The sequence below is a fragment of the Prionailurus bengalensis genome, chromosome C1 (assembly GCF_016509475.1).
Source record: "Prionailurus bengalensis isolate Pbe53 chromosome C1, Fcat_Pben_1.1_paternal_pri, whole genome shotgun sequence".
Lineage (NCBI taxonomy): Eukaryota > Metazoa > Chordata > Mammalia > Carnivora > Felidae > Prionailurus > Prionailurus bengalensis.
This window is the reverse complement of record NC_057345.1, coordinates 72495606-72519686: the sequence shown is the minus strand read 5'-3', so window position 1 is coordinate 72519686 and position 24081 is coordinate 72495606. Positions and strand designations below refer to the sequence as shown.

The following is a 24081-nucleotide window of genomic DNA, read 5'->3' as shown; positions in this document are numbered from 1 at the left end:
GTGGAATTCCTGTTCAAGTCTCTTGCTCATCTTTTTATTGGTCAACTTTCTTTTTCTTACTGGTTTGTAGAGATTCCTTGTATTTCTTGGATGCCTGTTGGTGGTTGTATATGTTATAAATACTTTCTGCCATTCCCAGGCTTATTTTTCACTCTCTGTAGTGTCTTTGATGAATAGATGGTCTTCATTTTTTAATATAGTCAAATTTATTGTACATTTCCCTTATTATTAGTAGTTTTATGTGTTTATAAAGAAACTCTTTTATACTTTGAATTTATGAATCTCTTCTTCCATAATTATTTTCTAAAAGCTTTATGTAAAGCATTGCATCTTGCATTTATGACTGTAAACTACCTGAAATTAATTTTTGTGTATCATGTGGAGATCCCATTTAATTTTCCATATGATAATCCACTTTCTTAGCACCATTTATTGAAAAATTCATCCTTTCCCTACTGCTCTGTAGGACCTCCTTTGTCATATATCACACATCCATACATGCTTGCGGCAGTTTCTGACCTATCTATTCTATTCTGTTGGTCTACTTATCTATATACACCAATACTATACTCCTTTATTTGTAGGTGTTTTTTTTTTAATGTTTATTTATTTTGAGAGAGAGAGAGAGAAAGATGGCAAGAGCAAGCAGGGGAAGGGCAGAGAGAAAGCAGGAGAGAGAACCCCAAGCAGGCTCCTCGCTGTTAGCACAGGGCCCAACATGGGGCTCGATCTCACAAACCGTGAGATCGTGACCCGATCTGAAATCAGGAGTCGGAGGCTTAACCGACTGGGCCACCCAGGCACCCCTCTTAATTGTAGTTTTTTTGCTGCAACTAATTATCTCATAGAGTATTTCCTATGACTTTGTTCATTTTTTAGAGTATGGCTATACTTTAGTATGGGTATGGCTGTTAGTAATTCTATAAAAATGTGAAGAATCAGCCTGTTGACTCTACAGTCCCCTAAATTCTCCTGGGAATTTTGATAGGGGTTGCATTTATTTTATAGAGTAACTTGGGTAATCGGACTTCTTTACAGTATTAAATCTTGAAATCCTTCACTGTGTTGTATCTGCATTTACTTAATAGCTTTAATGTCTCTCTAATTTTCTCAGTGGAGATCTTACACATTTTTTGTTAGATTTATTCCTAGGCACTTTATTTTTTCATGCTTTTTTAAATAGCATTTTCTTTTTTTGTTCTTTTATCTCTTTGCTGGTATTTAAGAATGAGATTTTTGTTGTTATTTATTTTGTGTTATTATAATCTATGTTTTATAGCACTAAAATTTATCCCAGTTCCTTATCAATAGGTACCTTGAGATTTTTCAGTTATATACATTTGTGAAGTTAATACATTTATTAAACATTTCATCACAATTTCTTTTTATCTTTCTGTCCTTATTCTTCTCTTTCTCTTGCCTTACTGCCTTATGTTAGGACTTCCCATTCAGTGTCAAGTACTAATGTTGGTAGTAGATATTTATGTTTTAAGCCCCAAGTCCACACAGTATGCAGTTAATCCCTTTGTCAATGAGTTGTGATAACACATGTGAAGTAGTATCTACTAGGCAAGCTCATCAGAGATTCACTGCCCAAGGTTTTTATGGGGGCTGGTCACATAAGCACCCTCTGCCTAGCAAGTGCCAAATTCCAGACTCCCAGAAGAAAAGGAAATCAAACCATATTGTTTTACAGACAATTCAGGCACAGTGAACCATACTTAGTATTTTAGGAAAAGTTTTATGTTAGTTTAGGGAACCATTTACCAGTCATTCAAATTCCCACACACTAGCCTAAAGATAACCGTCTCAGGCCCGCTATGTTACCTCTTCTGTACATACTGTTTTGCAACTCCTGATCATAGAGGGGAAACGTCCACAATTGCACCATGACGTTTGCTCTTAAATTTTTTCTAGAAATAATTTGATGACTAGATTATGGAAATTCTAGTCCTAGTTTGTTATCAGATTTTATCATGAATGGTAGTTATATTTTATCAAATACTTTTTCTGTATTTGATTATTTCATTTGTGTTCTTTTAATCTATAATTTTCTGATAATACGAATAATATTTTAATTGACTTTCTATTTTAAGCTAAACTTGCATGGTGTGTCATTATCATATCAAGCTTTTTATACTTTGCAGAATTCATTTGTATTATACATGTACATATACCTTATCCATGCATTCATTTTGTGTTTCTGTGCATTAGTGAGATTGACCTCTCATTTTCCATTTTGGTATTCTCAAGTTTCTGTATCAGTATGATTCTAGTTTCAGGAAATTATTTGGAAATGTTCCCATTTTATTCTTGGATGCATTCACTAATATTGTAATTACTTCTTCCTTGGGAGTTTGGTAAAATTTATTAAGGAGCCAGTATGGGCTTAGAGTTTGGGCCACTGAGGTATATTCTTTACTATTTGTGGGACCGTGTGTAGGTTTTCTACGTCTTCTTGAGTTAGTATTAATAGATTACATTTTTCTAAGAATTTGTTCATTTGACCTAAATTTTCAAATTTATTGGCATAAGGTTCTTCATAAACCTTCTCCTTTACATGTCTATAGGAGTTATAGTAATTTCTTTTGTAGCATGGTTATTTATGTCTTTTTTTTCCTAGATCAGTTGCTATTACATGTTTTTTTCTATTTTGTTAATGTGTCCTCTTAACTTTTGTTATATCTTTTTTATGTTAGCTTAATTGCATTATGATCAGAGAACATACTCTTTTAAGTTCATTCCTTTAAAATGCATCAGGACATGGGGCATCTGGGTGGCTCAATAGGTTGAGCGTCCAACTTCAGCTCAGGTCATGATCTCATGGTTCGTGAGCTTGAGCCCCACATCGGGCTCTGTTCTGACAGCTCAGAGCCTGGAGCCTGCTTCAGATTTTACGTCTCCCCCTCTCTCTCCCTGTTCCCTGCTTGCCCTCTGTCTCTCTCTCTCTCTCTCTCTCTCTCTCTCTCTCCCTCTCTCTCAAAAATAAATATAACATTTAGGAAATCATATCAAATCAAATCCATCAGGACTTGTGTTTATGGCCCAGCATATGGTCAAAGTTTTAATGTTCTCTGCTTGAAAAAAATATATTCCGGGGCACCTGGATGGCTGAGTCAATTGAGTATCCAGCTCCTGACTTAGGCTCAGGTCATGATACCCAGGTCATGGAATCAAGCCCTGTGTTGGACTCCCGTGCTGAGTGTCGAGCCTGCTTGGGATTGTCTCTCCCTCTCCTTCCTTCCCCTGCTTGCATTACATATGCATGTGCGTGTGCATGCCCTCTCTCTCTCTCAAAATAAATAAACGTTAAAAAAAAATTCTGCAATTGCTGAATATAGTACTCTATATATACTTTTTAGGTCAGATTTATTAATTATGTTCAAATTGTTTATAATGTTACTTTTTTCGGTCTGTTTCGTCTATAATTTTTAAAGAGAAGTATGTTAACATTTCTCAGTAGATAAAATCAAACAGATCTGTGAGTTTCCCTTGTGGTTCAGTTTGTTTTGCTTTGTGTGTTTTAAGGCTAAATTATTAAATGCATACCTCACGAAATACTTCTTGGTGTATTTAACCTTTGGCATTATGAGGTAACCCTCTCTGTCTCTAGCTTTTTTTGTACTTTGACTAACATTTACAAAGCTGTATCAGTTCTTTGGTTGGTTTTTGTGGGGGCTATTTTTTTCCTTACTTAAGGCCTTTCTGTGTCCTTATGTTCTGGATATAGTTGGTTTCCAGTTTTTCTCCCATCTGACAATCTGTAACTTTTAACTGAATCATTAACCTCATTTACATTTTAATAAAATTACCTGTATATTTGACTTTAAGTGTGTCACCTTAGTTTTGCTATTTGTCCCAGTTTTTTTTTTCTTTTTCTTGTCTTTTGGGCTGATTTTTTTTTTTTTTTATCATTTGAATTTTTCTCTTTTATCAGTTTAGATAAATTTATCAGTTTGGATATGTTTATATATCAGTTTAGATATATACCCTTTTTCTATCCTTTCGTTGGTTAAGCTATACATTACAATATGCATGCTTAATTTGCCAATATCTGAAGTTAAGCAGTACCTGAACCAAATGCCTAGACAATGCAAAAGACCTTAAAACAGGAGTTGGCAAACTTTTTCTCTAAAGGGTCAAATAGTAAATATTTCTTCCAGGCCAATATGGTTTCTGTCACAACTACTCAGCTCTGCCATTGTGTAGCAAGAAAGCAGTCATAAACAATATTTAAACAAATGGGTGGGGGCTACATTCCAACAAAATGTATTTATAAAGATAAGTAGCAGGCAGATATAAGTTTATCAGCAGTTAACTTAAATTCCATTTAACCCTATACTGACTTTTCTTCCTGTTTTCAATTCTTTAAATTGACTTTTTAAAAAAGTCTCCATACAGTAGTTACTGTTTTATTCAGCCAGTGTTTATTTGGGCTTATCTTTATATTTCCCACTTTCTTTGCTCTTTATTCCTTCTGTCATCATCTTAGACCCTTTATTCCTTCTGTCATCACCTTAGACCCTTAGAGATCACTTTTTTTCTGCCTCAGGTACATCCTTTAGAATATCCTTTAGAGAGGGTTTGCTGGTTACCACCACTTGGGTTACTTTGTAGATTTTTTGAATTTTTATTTATTTCCCATTCTTCACTCTAAAATGATTTTTCTCTATAGAATTCTGGGTTTAGAATTATTGTTCCACTGTCTTAGGGCTTCCATTGTTATTGTTGCAAAGTCATCTGTTGTTTTTAATTGCCTTTGAAATCTATTTTACTCTGGCTGCATTTTTTTATGTTTTCTGGTATTTGTACTATAATATGAACATGCATGTTTTCTTTTTCTTCATCTTATTTGAGAATTGTTAGATTTCTTGAATCTGTGTTGTATCTTTGATCAGTTCTGGGAAATTTTCAGCCCATTTCTTATTTCTTCTGTCTTCTAAAACTATCATAAATGTAAGTTAAATCTTCTTCCTACCTATCCTTTAACTTACTTGATTTTTTTGTCTTTTTTTCTCTGTAGTGTATTCTGGATATGTTCTAGTTTTAGTTAGTTCTTATAAAAATTTGCTGAGTCAGTTTTTATAGTTTCTCTTCACTGCAAGTATTTTCAAGCTGTTCTTTTTTTTTTTTAATTTTGCATAACTGTTCTACAATCTGTGTATGATTCTTTTAGTGTCTGAATACATGGAGAATTCTCAGCTACCTCTTTTTTTCTCTTTTGGTCCCTGCTCCCTAACCTTTGTTTTCTTGTATTCCTTATGCTTGCTTATTTTTTATTGAGTGCTACTTTTTTTTCTTAAATGATTTGTGAGAACTTTTTTCAAGAGTAGGACACAGGCCTTTTATTCTGCCAGGTACCTGGGAATATTGCAAATCTGGGCCTATCCTAAATCAAGTTGAAAGTTTAAGATTCCCTTGACCACACAAGCAAAGCAAATCATTTCAGACCTGAGCAAGAACTGGCCCATGACCACAGCTTCTGATGAATTGTTTTTCCTCACCCCCTGCACCCTCCACTGTTCCAGTCATTCTGATATAAATTTGCTAGCATGCTCTCGGGGTAGGGTTTATTGCTGGTTCACCCTTACCTGAATATTAATTAGGCATATTCTGTGACTCAGCCTCATTTCATGAGGGGTTCCTAAAAGATTAGAGTCATAACTCCTACTCTCTTACTGAGAAAGCTGTTGAAAGGAAAAGCCTGTATTTGCCAGAATTTGCAAAATTTGCCAAAAAAAAAAAAAAAATCTGGAGAATTTTCAGCCCATTTCTTATTACTGCTTTGCTTACCTGTCCTGGTTTTCACTTCTCGTTAAATATTGGTGTGTATTTTCTTGTTTTCTTGTTAGCTCTCCAGTGTTTTTTAAGGTGATTTTGAAATGTATTTTATTACATATGTGTCTTTCCCCCATTCTCTGATATTCTTAGATGTTTTCAGTGGGAGAGTTGGTCCTTATAATCATCACCATTACTGAAACCAAAGCCCTATAAGTTATAAAATTGCATGTAATTTCTTAAATTATTTCTCTTTTTAACAAGTGATAGCTGACTCTTCCTTTCCCTTGGCTTATGATTTAATTCTCTAACTCTTAGCATTGCAAAACCGAAAACTTGCACTTATACTTTGCCATTTGAGTGTTCAGGGAAGAAAACTTGATGATATTACTTCCTTCACTACTTTCTGGTACTGCCTAGTTCTGCTCAGCCAACCCAGACGGGTAGTGGAGTAAAACATGTCAGAGCCAGAATATTCACATGTCCCATTTTGTATAGCCTACAATAGTAGCTACATTAAGTTAAGCCTTGTAAGTAGGCAATGCCTTGGTTCCTCCCTTGAGTGAACTACCTGTATAGTTGTATACAGCCAAGTATGGTATAAAACCTCAGAAAGGGGTACATGGGTAACTCAGTTGGTTAAGCATCTGACTCTTTTTTTTTTTTTTTTTTTCTGAAATTTATTGACAAATTGGTTTCCATACAACACCCAGTGCTCATCCCAAAAGGTGCCCTCCTCAATACCCATCACCCACCCTCTCCTCCCTCCCACCCCCCATCAACCCTCAGTTTGTTCTCAGTTTTTAACAGTCTCTTATGCTTTGGCTCTCTCCCATTCTAACCTCTTTTTTTTTTTTTTTCCTTCCCCTCCCCCATGGGTTCCTGTTAAGTTTCTCAGGATCCACATAAGAGTGAAACCATATGGTATCTGTCTTTCTCTGTATGGCTTATTTCACTTAGCATCACACTCTCCAGTTCCATCCACGTTGCTACAAAAGGCCATATTTCATTTTTTCTCATTGCCACGTAATATTCCATTGTGTATATAAACCACAATTTCTTTATCCATTCATCAGTTGATGGACATTTAGGCTCTTTCCATAATTTGGCTATTGTTGAGAGTGCTGCTATGAACATTGGGGTACAAGTGGCCCTATGCATCAGTGCTCCTATATCCCTTGGATAAATTCCTAGCAGTGCTATTGCTGGGTCATAGGGTAGGTCTATTTTTAATTTTCTGAGGAACCTCCACACTGCTTTCCAGAGCGGCTGCACCAATTTGCATTCCCACCAACAGTGCAAGAGGGTTCCCGTTTCTCCACATCCTCTCCAGCATCTATAGTCTCCTGATTTGTTCATTTTGGCCACTCTGACTGGCGTGAGGTGATACCTGAGTGTGGTTTTGATTTGTATTTCCCTGATAAGGAGCGACGCTGAACATCTTTTCATGTGCCTGTTGGCCATCCGGATGTCTTCTTTAGAGAAGTGTCTATTCATGTTTTCTGCCCATTTCTTCACTGGGTTATTTGTTTTTTGGGTGTGGAGTTTGGTGAGCTCTTTATAGATTTTGGATACTAGCCCTTTGTCTGATATGTCATTTGCGAATATCTTTTCCCATTCCGTTGGTTGCCTTTTAGTTTTGTTGGTTGTTTCCTTTGCTGTGCAGAAGCTTTTTATCTTCATAAGGTCCCAGTAATTCACTTTTGCTTTTAATTCCCTTGCCTTTGGGGATGTGTCGAGTAAGAGATTGCTACGGCTGAGGTCAGAGAGGTCTTTTCCTGCTTTCTCCTCTAAGGTTTTGATGGTTTCCTGTCTCACATTTAGGTCCTTTATCCATTTTGAGTTTATTTTTGTGAATGGTGTGAGAAAGTGGTCTAGTTTCAACCTTCTGCATGTTGCTGTCCAGTTCTCCCAGCACCATTTGTTAAAGAGGCTGTCTTTTTTCCATTGGATGTTCTTTCCTGCTTTGTCAAAGATGAGTTGGCCATACGTTTGTGGGTCTAGTTCTGGGGTTTCTATTCTATTCCATTGGTCTATGTGTCTGTTTTGGTGCCAATACCATGCTGTCTTGATGATGACAGCTTTGTAGTAGAGGCTAAAGTCTGGGATTGTGATGCCTCCTGCTTTGGTCTTCTTCTTCAAAATTCCTTTGGCTATTCGGGGCCTTTTGTGGTTCCATATGAATTTTAGGATTGCTTGTTCTAGTTTCGAGAAGAATGCTGGTGCAATTTTGATTGGGATTGCATTGAATGTGTAGATAGCTTTGGGTAGTATTGACATTTTGACAATATTTATTTTTCCAATCCATGAGCAGGGAATGTCTTTCCATTTCTTTAAATCTTCTTCAATTTCCTTCAGAAGCTTTCTATAGTTTTCAGCATACAGATCCTTTACATCTTTGGTTAGATTTATTCCTAGGTATTTTATGCTTCTTGGTGCAATTGTGAATGGGATCAGTTTCTTTATTTGTCTTTCTGTTGCTTCATTGTTAGTGTATAAGAATGCAACTGATTTCTGTACATTGATTTTGTATCCTGCAACTTTGCTGAATTCCTTTATCAGTTCTAGCAGACTTTTGGTGGAGTCTATCGGATTTTCCATGTATAATATCATGTCATCTGCAAAAAGCGAAAGCTTGACTTCATCTTTGCCAATTTTGATGCCTTTGATTTCCTTTTGTTGTCTGATTGCTGATGCTAGAACTTCCAGCACTATGTTAAACAGCAGCGGTGAGAGTGGGCATCCTTGTCGTGTTCCTGATCTCAGGGAAAAAGCTCTCAGTTTTTCCCCGTTGAGGATGATGTTAGCTGTGGGCTTTTCATAAATGGCTTTTATGATCTTTAAGTATGTTCCTTCTATCCCGACTTTCTCAAGGGTTTTTATTAAGAAAGGGTGCTGGATTTTGTCGAAGGCCTTTTCTGCATCGATTGACAGGATCATATGGTTCTTCTCTCTTTTTTTGTTAATGTGATGTATCACGTTGATTGATTTGCAAATGTTGAACCAGCCCTGCATCCCAGGAATGAATCCCACTTGATCATGGTGAATAATTCTTTTTATATGCCGTTGAATTCGATTTGCTAGTATCTTATTGAGAATTTTTGCATCCATATTCATCAGGGATATTGGCCTGTAGTTCTCTTTTTTTACTGGGTCTCTGTCTGGTTTAGGAATCAAAGTAATACTGGCTTCATAGAATGAGTCTGGAAGTTTTCCTTCCCTTTCTATTTCTTGGAATAGCTTGAGAAGGATAGGTATTATCTCTGCTTTAAACGTCTGGTAGAACTCCCCTGGGAAGCCATCTGGTCCTGGACTCTTATTTGTTGGGAGATTTTTGATAACCGATTCAATTTCTTCGCTGGTTATGGGTCTGTTCAAGCTTTCTATTTCCTCCTGATTGAGTTTTGGAAGAGTGTGGGTGTTCAGGAATTTGTCCATTTCTTCCAGGTTGTCCAATTTGTTGGCATATAAGTTTTCATAGTATTCCCTGATAATTGTTTGTATCTCTGAGGGATTGGTTGTAATAATTCCATTTTCATTCATGATTTTATCTACTATTTGGGTCATCTCCCTTTTCTTTTTGAGAAGCCTGGCTAGAGGTTTGTCAATTTTGTTTATTTTTTCAAAAAACCAACTCTTGGTTTTGTTGATCTGCTCTACAGTTTTTTTAGTTTCTATATTGTTTATTTCTGCTCTGATCTTTATTATTTCTCTTCTTCTGCTGGGCTTAGGCTGCCTTTGCTGTTCTGCTTCTAGTTCCTTTAGGTGTGCTGTTAGATTTTGTATTTGGGATTTTTCTTGTTTCTTGAGATAGGCCTGGATTGCAATGTATTTTCCTCTCAGGACTGCCTTTGCTGCGTCCCAAAGCGTTTGGATTGTTGTATTTTCATTTTCGTTTGTTTCCATATATTTTTTAATTTCTTCTCTAATTGCCTGGTTGACCCACTCGTTCGTTAGTAGGGTGTTCTTTAACCTCCATGCTTTTGGAGGTTTTCCAGACTTTTTTCTGTGGTTGATTTCAAGCTTCATAGCATTGTGGTCTGAAAGTAAGCATGGTATAATTTCAATTCTTGTAAACTTATGAAGGGCTGTTTTGTGACCCAGTATATGATCTATCTTGGAGAATGTTCCATGTGCACTCGAGAAGAAAGTATATTCTGTTGCTTTGGGATGCAGAGTTCTAAATAGATCTGTCAAGTCCATCTGATCCAATGTCTCATTCAGGGCCCTTGTTTCTTTATTGACCGTGTGTCTAGATGATCTGTCCATTTCTGTAAGTGGTGTATTAAAGTCCCCTGCAATTACCACATTCTTATCAATAAGGTTGCTTATGTTTATGAGTAATTGTTTTATGTATTTGGGGGCTCCGGTATTCGGTGCATAGACATTTATAATTGTTAGCTCTTCCTGATGGATAGACCCTGTAACTATTATATAATGTCCTTCTTCATCTCTTGTTACAGCCTTTAATTTAAAGTCTAGTTTGTCTGATATAAGTATGGCTACTCCAGCTTTCTTTTGGCTTCCAGTCGCATGATAAATAGTTCTCCATCCCCTCACTCTCAATCTAAAGGTGTCCTCAGGTCTAAAATGAGTCTCTTGTAGACAGCAAATAGATGGGTCTTGTTTTTTTATCCATTCTGATACCCTATGTCTTTTGGTTGGCGCATTTAATCCATTTACATTCAGTGTTATTATAGAAAGATACGGGTTTAGAGTCATTGTGATGTCTGTATGTTTTATGCTTATAGTGATGTCTCTGGGACTTTGTCTCACAGGGTCCCCCTTAGGATCTCTTGTAGGGCTGGTTTAGTGGTGACAAATTCCTTCAGTTTTTGTTTGTTTGGGAAGACCTTTATCTCTCCTTCTATTCTAAATGACAGACTTGCTGGGTAAAGGATTCTTGGCTGCATATTTTTTCTGTCTAGCACCCTGAAAATCTCGTGCCAATTCTTTCTGGCCTGCCAAGTTTCAAAAGAGAGATCAGTCATGAGTCTTATAGGTCTCCCTTTATATGTGAGGGCACGTTTACCCCTTGCTGCTTTCAGAATTTTCTCTTTATCCTTGTATTTTGCCAGTTTCACTATGATATGTCGTGCAGAAGATCGATTCAAGTTACGTCTGAAGGGAGTTCTCTGTGCCTCTTGGATTTCAATGCCTTTTTCCTTCCCCAGTTCAGCTATGATTTCTTCTCAGCTATGATTTCTTCAAGTACCCCTTCAGCACCTTTCCCTCTCTCTTCCTCCTCTGGGATACCAATTATGCGTATATTATTTCTTTTTAGTGTATCACTTAATTCTCTAATTTTCCCCTCATACTCCTGGATTTTTTTATCTCTCTTTTTCTCAGCTTCCTCTTTTTCCATAACTTTATCTTCTAGTTCACCTATTCTCTCCTCTGCCTCTTCAAGCCGAGCTGTGGTGGTTTCCATTTTGTTATGCATTTCGTTTAAAGCGTTTTTCAGCTCCTCGTGACTGTTCCTTAGTCCCTTGATCTCTGTAGCAAGAGATTCTCTGCTGTCCTGTATACTGTTTTCAAGCCCAGCGATTAATTTTATGACTATTATTCTAAATTCACTTTCTGTTATATTATTTAAATCCTTTTTGATCAGCTCATTAGCTGTTGTTATTTCCTGGAGATTCTTCTGAGGGGAGTTCTTCCGCTTGGTCATTTTGGATAGTCCCTGGCGTGGTGAGGACCTGCAGGGCACTTCCCCTGTGCTGTGGTGTATACCTGGAGTTGGTGGGCGGGGCCGCAGTCCGACCTGATGTCTGCCCCCAGCCCACCGCTGGGGCCACAGTCAGACTGGTGTGTGCCTTCTCTTCCCCTCTCCTAGGGGCGGGATTCACTGTGGGGTGGTGTGGCTCGTCTGGGCTACTCGCACCCTGCCAGGCTTGTGATGCTGGGGATCTGGCGTATTAGCTGGGGTGGGTAGGCAAGGTGCTCGGGGGCAGGAGGGGCAGGCTTAGATCGCTTCTCCTTAGGTGATCCACTTCAGGAGGGGCCCTGTGGCAGCGGGAGGGAGTCAGATCCGCTGCCGGAGGTTTGGCTCCGCCGAAGCGCAGAGTTGGGTGTTTGCGCAGAGCGAGCAAGTTCCCTGGCAGGAACCGGTTCCCTTTGGGATTTCGGCTGGGGGATGGGCGGGGGAGATGGCGCTGGCGAGCGCCTTTGTTCCCCCACCAAACTGAGCTCTGTTGTCAGGGGGCTCAGCAGCTCTCCCTCCCTTTGTCCTCCAGCCTTCCCGCTTTCCGAGCAGAGCTGTTAACTTATGACCTCCCAGATGCTAAGTCGCGCTTGTTGTGGGAACACAGTCCGTCAGGCCCCTCCGCTTTTGCAAGCCAGACTCGGGGGCTCTGCTTGGCCGGCGAGCCGCCCCTCCGCCCCGGCTCCCTCCCGCCAGTTCTGGGAGCGCGCACCGCCTCGCCGCCCTTCCTACCCTCTTCCGTGGGCCTCTCGTCTGCGTTTGGCTCCGGCGACCCTGTTCTGCTAATCCTCTGGCGGTTTTCTGGGTTATTTAGGCAGGTGTAGATGGAATCTAAGTGATCAGCAGGACGTGCGGTGAGCCCAGCTTCCTCCTAAGCCGCCATCTTGCCGCAACTCCAAACATCTGACTCTTGATATTGGCTCAGGTCGTGATCTTGCAATCGTGAGATCAAGCCCTGCAACAGGCTCTGTGTTGAGCTTGGAGCCTGCTTGGGATTCTTTCTCTCTCTCTGCCCCTCCCCCACTTGTGCAAGTGTGCATGCGTTCTTTTTCTAAAAATAAATAAACATCCAGAAAAAAGTTCAGTGAAAGAAAAGGAACTGTGCAAGTAGCCCCTATGAATTACCAAATGACCTGTGTTTTTAAACATCTTATTAAATCCTTCTTTTGGCTTACAGAGCATATGATTAACAAGACAGCCTCCAGAATTAGCTATATCTGGGTTTTATTACAGGCTCTCACTCTCAGAAATAGGTGTATAATGTTGGCATCTCATTAACTTTCCTGCCTAAATTGAGGGTAGTAGTAGGTACCAGTCTCAAAGTATTGTGAGGATTAAATGAGATACTAATGTTCAGCACAGTTTGTGAAACATAAGTACTCAATAAATGTTAATTATTATATTTTGAACACTGTTTTATTCACTGTTGAAATTTAAGGCATTTTAAAATTATTTTTTCTATTTATTTATTTTTGGTTGTCAGATGTATTTTATGAAAAATCGTGCTAGAAAACAAGGTATTAATTTAAAGCTTCTACCCAACGGATTCACAAAGAGGAAAGAAAATTCAACATTTTTTGATAAGAAGTAAGTTTCTAACTTCATTCTTAGTATATTGGGTATTCTAATTTGATCAGGAACATCTTTGAAGGTTTGGTTTGATATAGAGCATTGCTGCCCAAAGTGTAGTCTGTGAGCTTTTTGTTACTGGTCTGTGGCAAGATGATCGCACAAATTGAAAATAAGCATTTAGAAATTTTAACTAATTTTATGTCATGTGAATAATAAAAATTTGGGCTTACAGTTTGTGTGTATGTGTGTGCATGTGTGTATCTGAGACCTAAGATACCATGGAAGTATTTCAGAGGTTTCAGGGGCAAAATGATGAATCAAAGCAGGACCCTGCACAATTTTGACCCAAGCAGTTTGGCATTTATAATCCTTTCTACTTAGGGAAATACAGTTTCACTTGAAAGCCAATGCTGAAGAAGAGAGAGGCTTGGAAAACTTACTCTGTAGTAAATCTGAAGTATAGATGGTACAATAGAGATTAACGTGCTGCTTTCTGAGAGTGTTAGGTCTGAAAGGTCCCATTAGTACAGAGGGGAACAGGATCCCAAAATATTACAAGTAGCCCACTAAATTATTAGATAATACTTTTCAAATGTCCACCTTCTGGATTTAGAGTAAAAAAATTCCTGAGTGAGTTCCTCCTTCCTTAGCCTCTTAGTAACTTAGTAACTGCAACTTAGTAACTTGCAGTTAAATTCTCTGGGCCGCATCTGCATGATGTGGGGGTTGTACTAGGTAAACCCTAAGGTTCCCTTCCAGTTTTACCACTTCATAAATTGAAAAGGCAAAACCATCAGAATTATCATTACTCTAATAGAATTTCCGCCTTTTCAAAAAAATATTAGGAGATGGTGTTAGCCATTTATTTTTTTATGTTTCAAGAGGAATATTTATAAAAAGTGATTTTGCTTTTTCCTGGGTAGCTTTCCAGAAATAAAGTAATGTTTTGCATTTATCAAATATGAGATGATTCCACTGTGCATTTTCAAGCTGACATATTTAGAAATTGACATAATTTGTTTGAAATTTAAGGTAACTGGTTTATGTCTTCTCAAATATAAAATATATTCCTGTGTTATGAAGGAAACCATTCAGACTGATTGTTATGAGAGCTTAGTTCTCAGCACTAAAAAGCATGTACCCTCAATTGTAAAATTTGGGGGTCTCTATAGATACAAGAATGTATGTTAGAGGGTTTTTTTTTTTCCCCCTTCCAAAAATAAACATTCAGTATGTCTCTTGGATTTAGAACCCAAATTTATACTCAGTTATTTTGTTACACCTCAGATCTGTGAAGTGGCAAATTGGACTCTTTCTGCATTAATGCCTTTTGCTGGTGAATTTGCAATTGTCTGGGGTTGGTTTTCCTCAAATTTTTTAGTGTTTTCCCAGGAGGACATTAGCAACATACTTCATAACAGGCTTTATTATTTTTTTAATATTATTAAAAAAATTTTTTAAATGATTTACTGTCAAGTTAGCTAACATACAGTATATACAGAATAGTCTTGGCTTCAGGAGTAGATTCTCGTGGTTCATCACTTACTACAACACCCAGTGCTTATCCCAACAAGTGCCCTCCTCAGTGCCCATCACCTGTTTTCCCTGCTTCCCCAACCCCTCACACCCTATCAACCCTCAGTTTGTTCTCTGTATTTAAGAGTCTCTTATGGTTTGCCTCCCTCTCTCTTATTTTTTCCTTCCCTTCCTCTATGGTCTTCTGTTAAGTTTCTCAAATTCCACATATGAGTGACAACATATGATACCTGTCTTTTTCTGACTGATTTATTTCACTTAGCATAATACCCTCCAGTCCCATCTATGTTGTTGTAAATGGCAAGATTTCATTCTTTTTCATCGCAGAGTAGTATTTCATTGAGTGTGGAATCACACCACACCTTTATCCATTCATCAGTTGATAGACATTTGGGCTCTTTCCATAGTTTGGCTATTGTTGATAGCATTGCTGTAAATATTGGGGTACATGTGCCTCTACGAATCAGCACTCCTATATCCTTTGGATAAATTCCTATTAGTGCTATTGCTAGGTGGTAGGGTAATTCTATTTTTAATTTTTTGAGGAACCCCCCCCCCACGCTGTTTTCTAGAGTGACTGCACCAGTTTGTCTTCCCACTAACAGTACAAGAGGGTTCCCCTTTAGATTCAATTTCTTTGCTGTTTTCACACATGTAAAATGGAGCTGATGGTAGCCATTGTGTAAAGTTGTGACCTTTAGTGTATTAATTTACCTAGCCACTAACTGGAGTGTAGGAAGAAATGAGTGTATGTAGCAATTGTAAAACTAATACATCATCATAAAAAAAAGTGTAATGGAAAAATAGCACCTATAAATTCTACTATGTGGATATGACCACTGATAACATTTCGTGTTTCTTCTAATCATGTTTTCTTCTTTTTCCATTAATAAAATACAACATTAAATACAAAGACTATGCAAAGTTACATGGCTCTTTTCAAGTTCAAAATTATTAATATTTTTATGAATAAAAGGATACTTTTTTCTGCAGCTGCATTTGTTAATGCAAATCTGCCATATTTCTAAGTAGTGTATTCTAGTTATGACTACCATATTTATTTAATTATTACCATATTCATGAACATTTAGCTTATTTCTGGTTTTTAATTATTAGAAATGCCATAATAAACATTACATTAAACAATTCTTCCTTGAAGAAATTGCTTTGTGTGCTTACATGACTTTTTCTTTGCAATCAATCCCTAGAAGTAGAATTGCTGGATCAAAGACTGCATGCATTTAAAATTTTGAGAGGGGTGCCTGGGGCTAGCCGGTAAGGGTCTGACATTGGCTCCAGTTATGATTTCATGGATTGTGAGTTCAAGCCCCACATTGGGCTCTCTGCTGTCAGCACAGAGCCCACATCGGATCCTCTGTTTCCCTCTCTTTCTACCCCTTTCCTACTTGCGTGTGCACTCTTCTCTCAAAAATAAACATTAAAAAATAAAATTTTTGAGAGAGACTTCAAATTACCCTCCCCAAAAAAGTACTGCTTTGTATCTTCATCAGAAAGTATATGAGAATGCCTATTGTAGTTATACTTGCACTTTAACTGAATGTAAATTTTTCTTGCATATCTGATTATTGGAAAGACTGAGCTCTTGAATTTTCTCTTTTAAGATGTGCCTTTTTATAGCTCATCTTACCCTCATAGGGAATATTTTCACCAGTCTGTTTATCCTTTAATTTGGTCTTACAGTCATCTTGATTCATTTTAAATAGTTGTAAAAATTCTGTATAGTATAGAGATAGGAAAATGGAGTGGTTAAGAGCACAAATTGGACCTGAGCTACCTAGGTTCCTATTTATGATTAGTCTTCTCTTAGCTATGTGATATTAAGCTAAACCACCTAACTTTTTTGTCTTAGTTTCTCATCTGAAAATGTGACTAGTAATACTAAACTGGGACTAAACCAGTTTTCAGTTCCATTTGTGATATATGAGAATACCTATTTAAACATCTTGCTATCACTGAGTTATCTCTTAAAAAAATGTTGCTAATTTGATTCAAATGACATTTTTTAAAATTTCCTTTTATTTAAAAAAAAAATTTTTTTAACGTTTATTTATTTTTGAGACAGAGAGAGACAGAGCATGAATGGGGGAGAGTCAGAGAGAGAGAGGGAGACACAGAATCTGAAACAGGCTCCAGGCTCTGAGCTGTCAGCACAGAGCCCAACGCGGGGCTTGAACTCACGGACCGCGAGATATGACCTGAGCCGAAGTCAGACGCTTAACCGACTGAGCCACCCAGGCGCCCCAAAATTTCCTTTTATTTAATTGCTACTGAGATACGAAACATTTGACTACACGTTTCAGAGTGATATCTGAGTTCAAGTGTAAAATTTGACTTGCTGGAAGGAGGGGATACTACATCTTTTCAAAGGATTTATTTTCACTTTCCATGCCCCAGTAGTCTGTTTTTAAGAGACTCATTTTCAATACTCTTTTTCAACTTTCAGAAGTGATTAATGCTTTGACTCCGAGAAACCTAAATTTGAACATTGCCACTACCATTTAGTACACAGTAGGTGACCTTGGGCAAGCTTGAATTTACTGCATTGAATGGATTAAATGAAGTGATAACTAAAGTAGTACCTAGCACTGCTTCTCTTACCTGAAACCCTTGGGGATATGGTAAATTTACTATATTCACTTCTAGGAGGTCTGGGGCAGTATTACATAAACAATTCTATGTCTACAGTGAAACATGCAAATATTTACATTACAATGGGTAAATGATTGTGAACTGGCTCAGGCAGCAAAACCAGGCAGGTTTTGCTGGCTAAGGAGTTAAGGAAAAAAATCTTCAAATTTCAAATATTTGGGGACTTTGTTACTGGTCACATGAGATTTCAGTCCTGTATACTAAGAGGACTATTACAACTCCTAAAGTATTAAATTGCCCATTTGCTTATTTAAGCAGCTTGAGTTACAATTTAATAAAAAACTCAAATGGAACTTGTTTAAAATTAAACATTCCAATGTTAATTTCTGAACAGACTGAAGAATTCTTTGTGGTGTTTTTGTAACTTTTCTGTGAAGTCTGAAATTATTTCAAAATACAAAGCTTAAAAAACCTAAATACCCTCATGTGAAGTGTGACTAATACTCCATAATTGTGCCTGAGTTACCTCTGTCGAACTATCAGTAGGTTATATAGCAAGTGTAATAGGTACCTTAGAAGCATAGGTTCATTGCAAACCCAGGTATCCTTTATGGTAGGAGTATTTGACCAGTATTTGGCCAGTATGAATCTCCTAAGTCTCATATGCAAAATTGTGTGATGTGCGAATTTTTATAAGAATAGGAAATGTAATTTTCATGTTATAGTCAAAGGTGGAATATAACACTAACCAATCTGTGAGGTCAAAAATGTATTTAATAGTGATGAATTTTAGAGGACTGGTGAATTTACAGGAATGTCATAATAGGTAGCTTCAATGAATAAAGAAAAGTTAAGGGATGCTTATGTTAAGAATAAGTTGAGGGGCACCTGAGTGGCTCAGTTGATTAAGCTTCTGACTTGACTTCGGCTCTGGTCATGATCTCACAGTTAGTGAGATCAAGCCCTGTGTCAGGCTCTGCTGACAGCATGGAGTCTGCTTGGGATTCTCTCTCTCTCCCTCTCTCTCTGCCCCTACCCCATGCACATGCACACACACTCCCTCTCTCTATCTCTCTCAAAATAATAAATAAACATTAATTTTAAAAAAAGGAATAAGTTAGGCTAAAGCAAGATTGACGTTCTCTCTTAAAAAATAGAAGAGCTTGATAAGGAAATGTGTCCAGTAGAAGACTCACCTGCTTTCTCTGGAGCAGATCCCAGACCACTTCTTTAAAATAGTGACTCTTTCAGGGGCGCCTGGGTGGCTCAGTCGGTTAAGCGTCCAACTTCAGCTCAGGTCATGATCTCATGGTTTATGAGTTTGAGCCCTGCGTCGGGCTCTGTGCTGAAAACTCAGAGACTGGAACCTGCTTCAGATTCTGTGTCTCCCTCTCTCTTTGCCCCTCCCCCTCTTGCACTCAGTCTCTCTCTCTCTCTCTCTCTCTCTCTCTCTCTCTCAAAAATAAATACTAAAAAATAAAATAAATAAATAAAATAGTGACTCTTTCAGAGCTAACTTGTTTACCTCCTCTCTTTGTGGGGCATATAAACTTATGTTCACTTTCACTCATTGCTAATCAATTACTGTTGGAACAAATATGAAAGATTTATATGAAGAAAACCTAAACTCTACTGAATGACTTAAAAGATTGGAACAAATGGAAAAAGGTACCTTTCTTAGGAGACTCGGTATTATATAAATAACATTTCTTAAATGAATGATTTTTATATCTGATGTGATCCTAATGAAAATACTAATTTTGTTTGGTTTTGATTTGTGATTTTTTTTGAGAAGAAGGAAAGAGTTTCTAATAATATGACTTACGTTCATTTTGAAAAATAAACATGGAAGAAGCACCAGGAAAAATATGAAAAAGAGTAATAAGGCTGGACTTATTGAAATTTATGGAGTTCTAGTAAAATTTTTTAATGTTGACATAGAAATCTATAGTTAGCTTAAATTACAGAAACTAGATGTAAGGCTGTTTGGTACTCTAGCATCTGATGAAGGTAGCATTTCAAATTAATAAAGATAATTACTTAATAAATGGGGTTGAGTCAGTCAGCTTGCCATTTGTCAGAGGAAAGCTGGATTTTTAACTAGAATTTCAGGTGGATCAAAATCCTAAACTTGAAATAAAAAACACTAGTATATTTTCATAATCTTAAAGAGAGGAAATACTTAATCCAAAGCCATAAAGGAAAAAAATAACTAAATTTGCATAAAAATTTTAAAAAATTGTGTGGTTAAAAAAGACCACAGTAAATTGAAAAGACCAACAGGACAAAAAAAAAACTTTAACATGTATGACAAAGAGTGTTCATGCATTAATAAAAAAAAAGATTGGTACCTAATTAGGAAAAGGGGCAAAGGATAAGAATAGGTGGTCATGGAAAGATACATATTTACATGTGTCATAGAAAGATATGTATATATATAATACATATATGCCGTAATAATGTATATGTATGCTACATATATGCATATATATGCCATATATAATATGTGGCACATAAGTATTTATTGATAATATCTAATATAATGAAAGTATGGGTTAGCCAGACCAATTTGCTGTTCCACTGTTGCTGAGAATATACTTTAGTGGTCATTTTAGAAGGCAATTTGGTAGTATTTTTCAAAATGTTATATATGCCTACTCAAGGAAGTTAGCCTACAGATGTATCAGTACAGTTTATAGAGATACATGTATATCTGTTGCAGCACTGTTTTTAATAGTATAAAAACTGGCAACAACCTCAAGTGTTCATCAGTATGGACTGAGTCAAATTGATAGTCTCTTCACAAGATAGAATTCTAGGTAACCGTTAAACAAAAACAAATTAATTGTAGAAATATTGTCATGGAATGATATCCATGATATGTTCAGTGAAAAAAAAAGTTTAAACAATTGTCTGAAAGATAGGAACCTCACTTTTCCTGTTTATATAAAGTTTGCGTGCAGTGAAATGCACAGATCTTAAGAATACACGTGTTGAGTTTTGACAAATGCATAGATAGGCATACCTTTTTTTGTTGCATTTCATTCACTTTACTGTGCTCTGCAGATACTGTGTTATTTACAAATTGAAGGTCTGTGGCAACCCTACATCAAGCAAGTCTACTTGTGCCATTTTTCCAACAGCATTTGCTTGTTTCATATCGGTGTCACATTTTGGTAATTGTCACAGTATTTCAGAATTTTTCATTGTTATGTTTGTCATGGTGACCTTTGTGATTAGTGATCTTTGATGTTTCTATTGTAGTTGGTTTTGGGGTGCCATAAACTGCACTCATGTGACAGTGAACTTAATTGATAAATGTTGTGTAGGTTCTGACTGGTCCACCAACTGGCCATCTCCCCATCTTTCTCCCACTCTTCAGGATTGCTATTCCCTGAGACACAACAATATTGAAATGAGGCCAACCAGTAACCCTACAGTAACCTCCTAAAGTGTTCAAGTGAAAGAAAGAGTCTCCTGTCTCTCACTTTAAGTCAAAAGCTAGAAATGATTAAGTTCAGTGAAGAAAGCATGTCAAAGCCAAGATGGACCTAAAGCTAGGCCTCTTGTGCCAAACAGCCAAGTTCTGAACTCAAAGGAAAAGTTCTTGAAGGAAATTAGAAATGCTGTTCCAGTGAACACATGAATGGTTAAGAAAGCAAAATGACCTACTGCTGATACGGAGAAAGTGGTCTGGATAGAAGATAAACCAGCAACATTTCTGTAAGCCAAACCCTAATCCAGAGCAAGGCTCTAAATCTTTTCAATTCTATAAAGGCTGAGAGAGGTGAGGATGCTGCAGAAGAAAATTTTGAAGCTAGCAGAGGTTGGTTTGTGAGATTTAAGGACAGAAGGTTTCCCTGTAACATAAAAGTGCAAGGTAAAGTAGCAAGTGCTGTTGTAGAAGCTGTAGTAAGTTATCCAGAAGATCTAGCTAATACAATTTAAAAAGGTGATTACACTAAACAGATTTTCAGTGTAGACAAATCAGCATTATATTGGAAGAAAATGCCATCTAGACTTCCATAGCTAGAGAGGAGACCAATGGCTGGCTTCAAAGCTTCAGGGACAGGCTATCTTATTAGGAACTAATGCAGCTGGAGAGTTTAAGTTGAAGCCAAGGCTTACTTACCATTCCCAAAATCCTAGCATTATGCTAAATCTACTCTGCTTATGCTCTGTAAGTGGAAGAACAAAGCCTGGATAACAGCGTATCTGTTTACAATATGGTTTAAGGAGTGTTTTAAACCCACTGTTGAGACCTGCTGTTCAGAAAAAAAGATTTTTTTCGAAATATTGCTGCTCATTGACAATGCAGCTGGTCACCCAAGAGCTCTGGTGGAGATGTACAATAAGATGAATGTTGTTTTTAGGCCTGCTAACACAACATCCATTCTGCAGCCCAAGGATCAGAGAGTCATGTCGATTTTCAAGTCTTACTATTTGAGAAGTACATTTCATACATCTATAGCTACCGTATATAGTGATTCCTCTGATGGATCTGGACAGAGTTCATTGAAAACCTTCTGGAAAGGATTCACCATTCTAGATGCCATTAAAAAACATTTATGATTCATGGGGAAAAGTCCGAATATCAACATTCACAGGAGTTTGGAAGAAATTGATTCCGTCCCTCATGGATGACTTTAAGGGGTTCAGGACTTCAGTGGAGACATTAACTGCTGATGTAGTAGAAATAGCAAGAGAACTAGAATTAGAAGCGGAGCCTGAAGTGAATTAGAAGTGGGGTGCCTGGGGGGCTTAGTCAGTTAAGCGTCTGACTTCAGCTAAGGTCATGATTTCACAGTTCATGAGTTTGAGCCCCACGTCAGGCTCTGCGCTGACAGCTCAGAGCCTGGAGCCTGCTTCGGATTCTGTGTCTCCCTCTCTCTCTGCCCCTCCCCTGCTCACGTTCTGTCTCTCAAAAATAAATAAGCATTAAAAAAAAAAAAGTGGAGCCTGAAAATGCAGCTGAATGGCTACAATCTCAATAAAACTGTGGATGAGGAGTTGCTTGTTATGAATGAGGAAAGAAAGTGGTTTCTTAAGCTGGAATCTACTACTAGTATAGATGCTGTGAAGATTGAAATGACAGAGGATTTAGAATGTTATATAAACTTAGTTGATAAAGCAGTAGGGTTTAAGAGGATTGACGTCAGTTTTGAAAGAAGTTCTATGGGTAAAGTTCTATCAAACAGCAGCACATGCTACAGAGAAATCACTGGTTGTTGTCTTACTTTTTTTTTTAATGTTAATTTTTGAGAGAGAGAGAGAGTGTGAGTGAGAGGGGCAGAGAGGGAGACATAGAATCGGAAGCAGGCTCCAGGCTCCGAGCTGTCAGCACAGAGCCATATGTGGGATTCAAACCCACAAGCTGTAAGATCATGATCTGAGCCAAAGTTGGACGCTTAACCAACTGAGCCACCCAGGCACCCCAATTGCTGTCTTATTTTAAAAATTGCCACAGTGAGCCCAATCTTCAGCAGTTGCCACCCTGATCAGTCAGCAGCCATCAGTACTGAGGCAAGACCCTCCCCCATCATAAAGGTTATGACTCACTGAAGGCTCAGATGATGGGCAGCATTTTTTTTTTTTAGCGATAAAATAGTTGTAAATTAAGGTATGTACAGGTTTTTTTTGACATAATGCTATTGCACATTTAATAGACTAACAGATTACCATATAGTGTAAAAATAACTTTTTATGCGCTGGGAAACCAAAAAATTCATTTAACTGGCTTTGTTGCAATATTTACTTTTATTATGGTGGTCTTGAACTGAACCCATGATTATTTCTGAGGTATGCCTATATCTGTATAACACGGTTCCTATAGATATGTAGAATATTACCATCACTCCAGCAAGGTCTTCCCTTGTTAGCTCCTCTCCTCTCCATAGACAACCTGTTCTAACTTTTTCCCTTGAAGATGAGTTTTGCCTGATTTAAAATTCCATATATGGAATCCTATAGCTCACCCTCATAATAGTTTAGCTGAATATGAAATATCTTGACATTTTAGTACTTCCATTCAGTTATTCCACTGTCTTCTTGCTTTTTTTTGCCACTGTTGAGAGCACTTTTTTATATATTTACCCCCCCCCCCCTTCAGTTGACTTTCAGATCTTCGCTTTGGTCTTTGGAGTACTGCAATGGGTCTTCATGTGATTTGTTTTTTATTTTTTATATTTTTTTAATGTATATTTGTTTTTTATTTTATTTTGAGAGAGAAATTGCTGGGGACGGGCAGAGAGGGAGAGACAGAATCCCAAGCAGGCTCCACACTGTCAGTGCAGAGCCCAGTGTGGGTGTGATCCTATGACCCTGGGATCATGACCTGAGCCAAAATCAGGAGTCGGACACTTAACCAACTGAGCCACCACCCAGGTGCCCCTCATGGGATGTTTTTTAAGTTTATCTTCTTTGAGATTTGTGCTTTCTGAATATGACAGTTCTGGAAATGCTAAGGTATTATTTTAATTTCTTATTTGTCTTCGCTACATTCAGGGTAGTTTATTCAGGTAGTTTATTCCAAGTCATTCTCCTCAGCTGTGTCTAATCTTATTAGCTCATGCATTGAGTGTTTGTTTCAGTTTTATTTTTCATTTCTAGAAGTTCTGTTTCTTTTTGCAGTCTGTCTTGTCTTTTAGATAGAACTGTATTTCTTTCTCATGTTTAAGATCCCCTTTGTTTAATAATTTAGAATATTTATTATCTGTGTAAATAATTCCAGTGTCAGAAGTTCTTGGAAGTCTGTTAGTGCTGTCTGCTGTTTCTGCTGACTTTTGATTATGGTGATTGGTTTCCTTGTTGTTTATCTAAAATGTAGCCGTGAACTCAAGTTGAGACAGAAGGTGGTATGGGTTTACTTATGCCAAGATACT

General features: G+C 37.5%; 1 protein-coding gene across 1 annotated transcript in view; it reads left to right on the top strand.

Moving 5' to 3' along the window:
- Positions 1–24081, top strand: part of ZNHIT6 (zinc finger HIT-type containing 6) — a 65472-nt gene that overhangs the window by 4412 nt on the left and 36979 nt on the right. The window contains exon 5 of the mRNA XM_043575478.1: positions 12966–13069. Within this exon, the coding sequence (XP_043431413.1) occupies positions 12966–13069 (104 nt within the window). The remainder of the gene's footprint in view (positions 1–12965; positions 13070–24081) is intronic.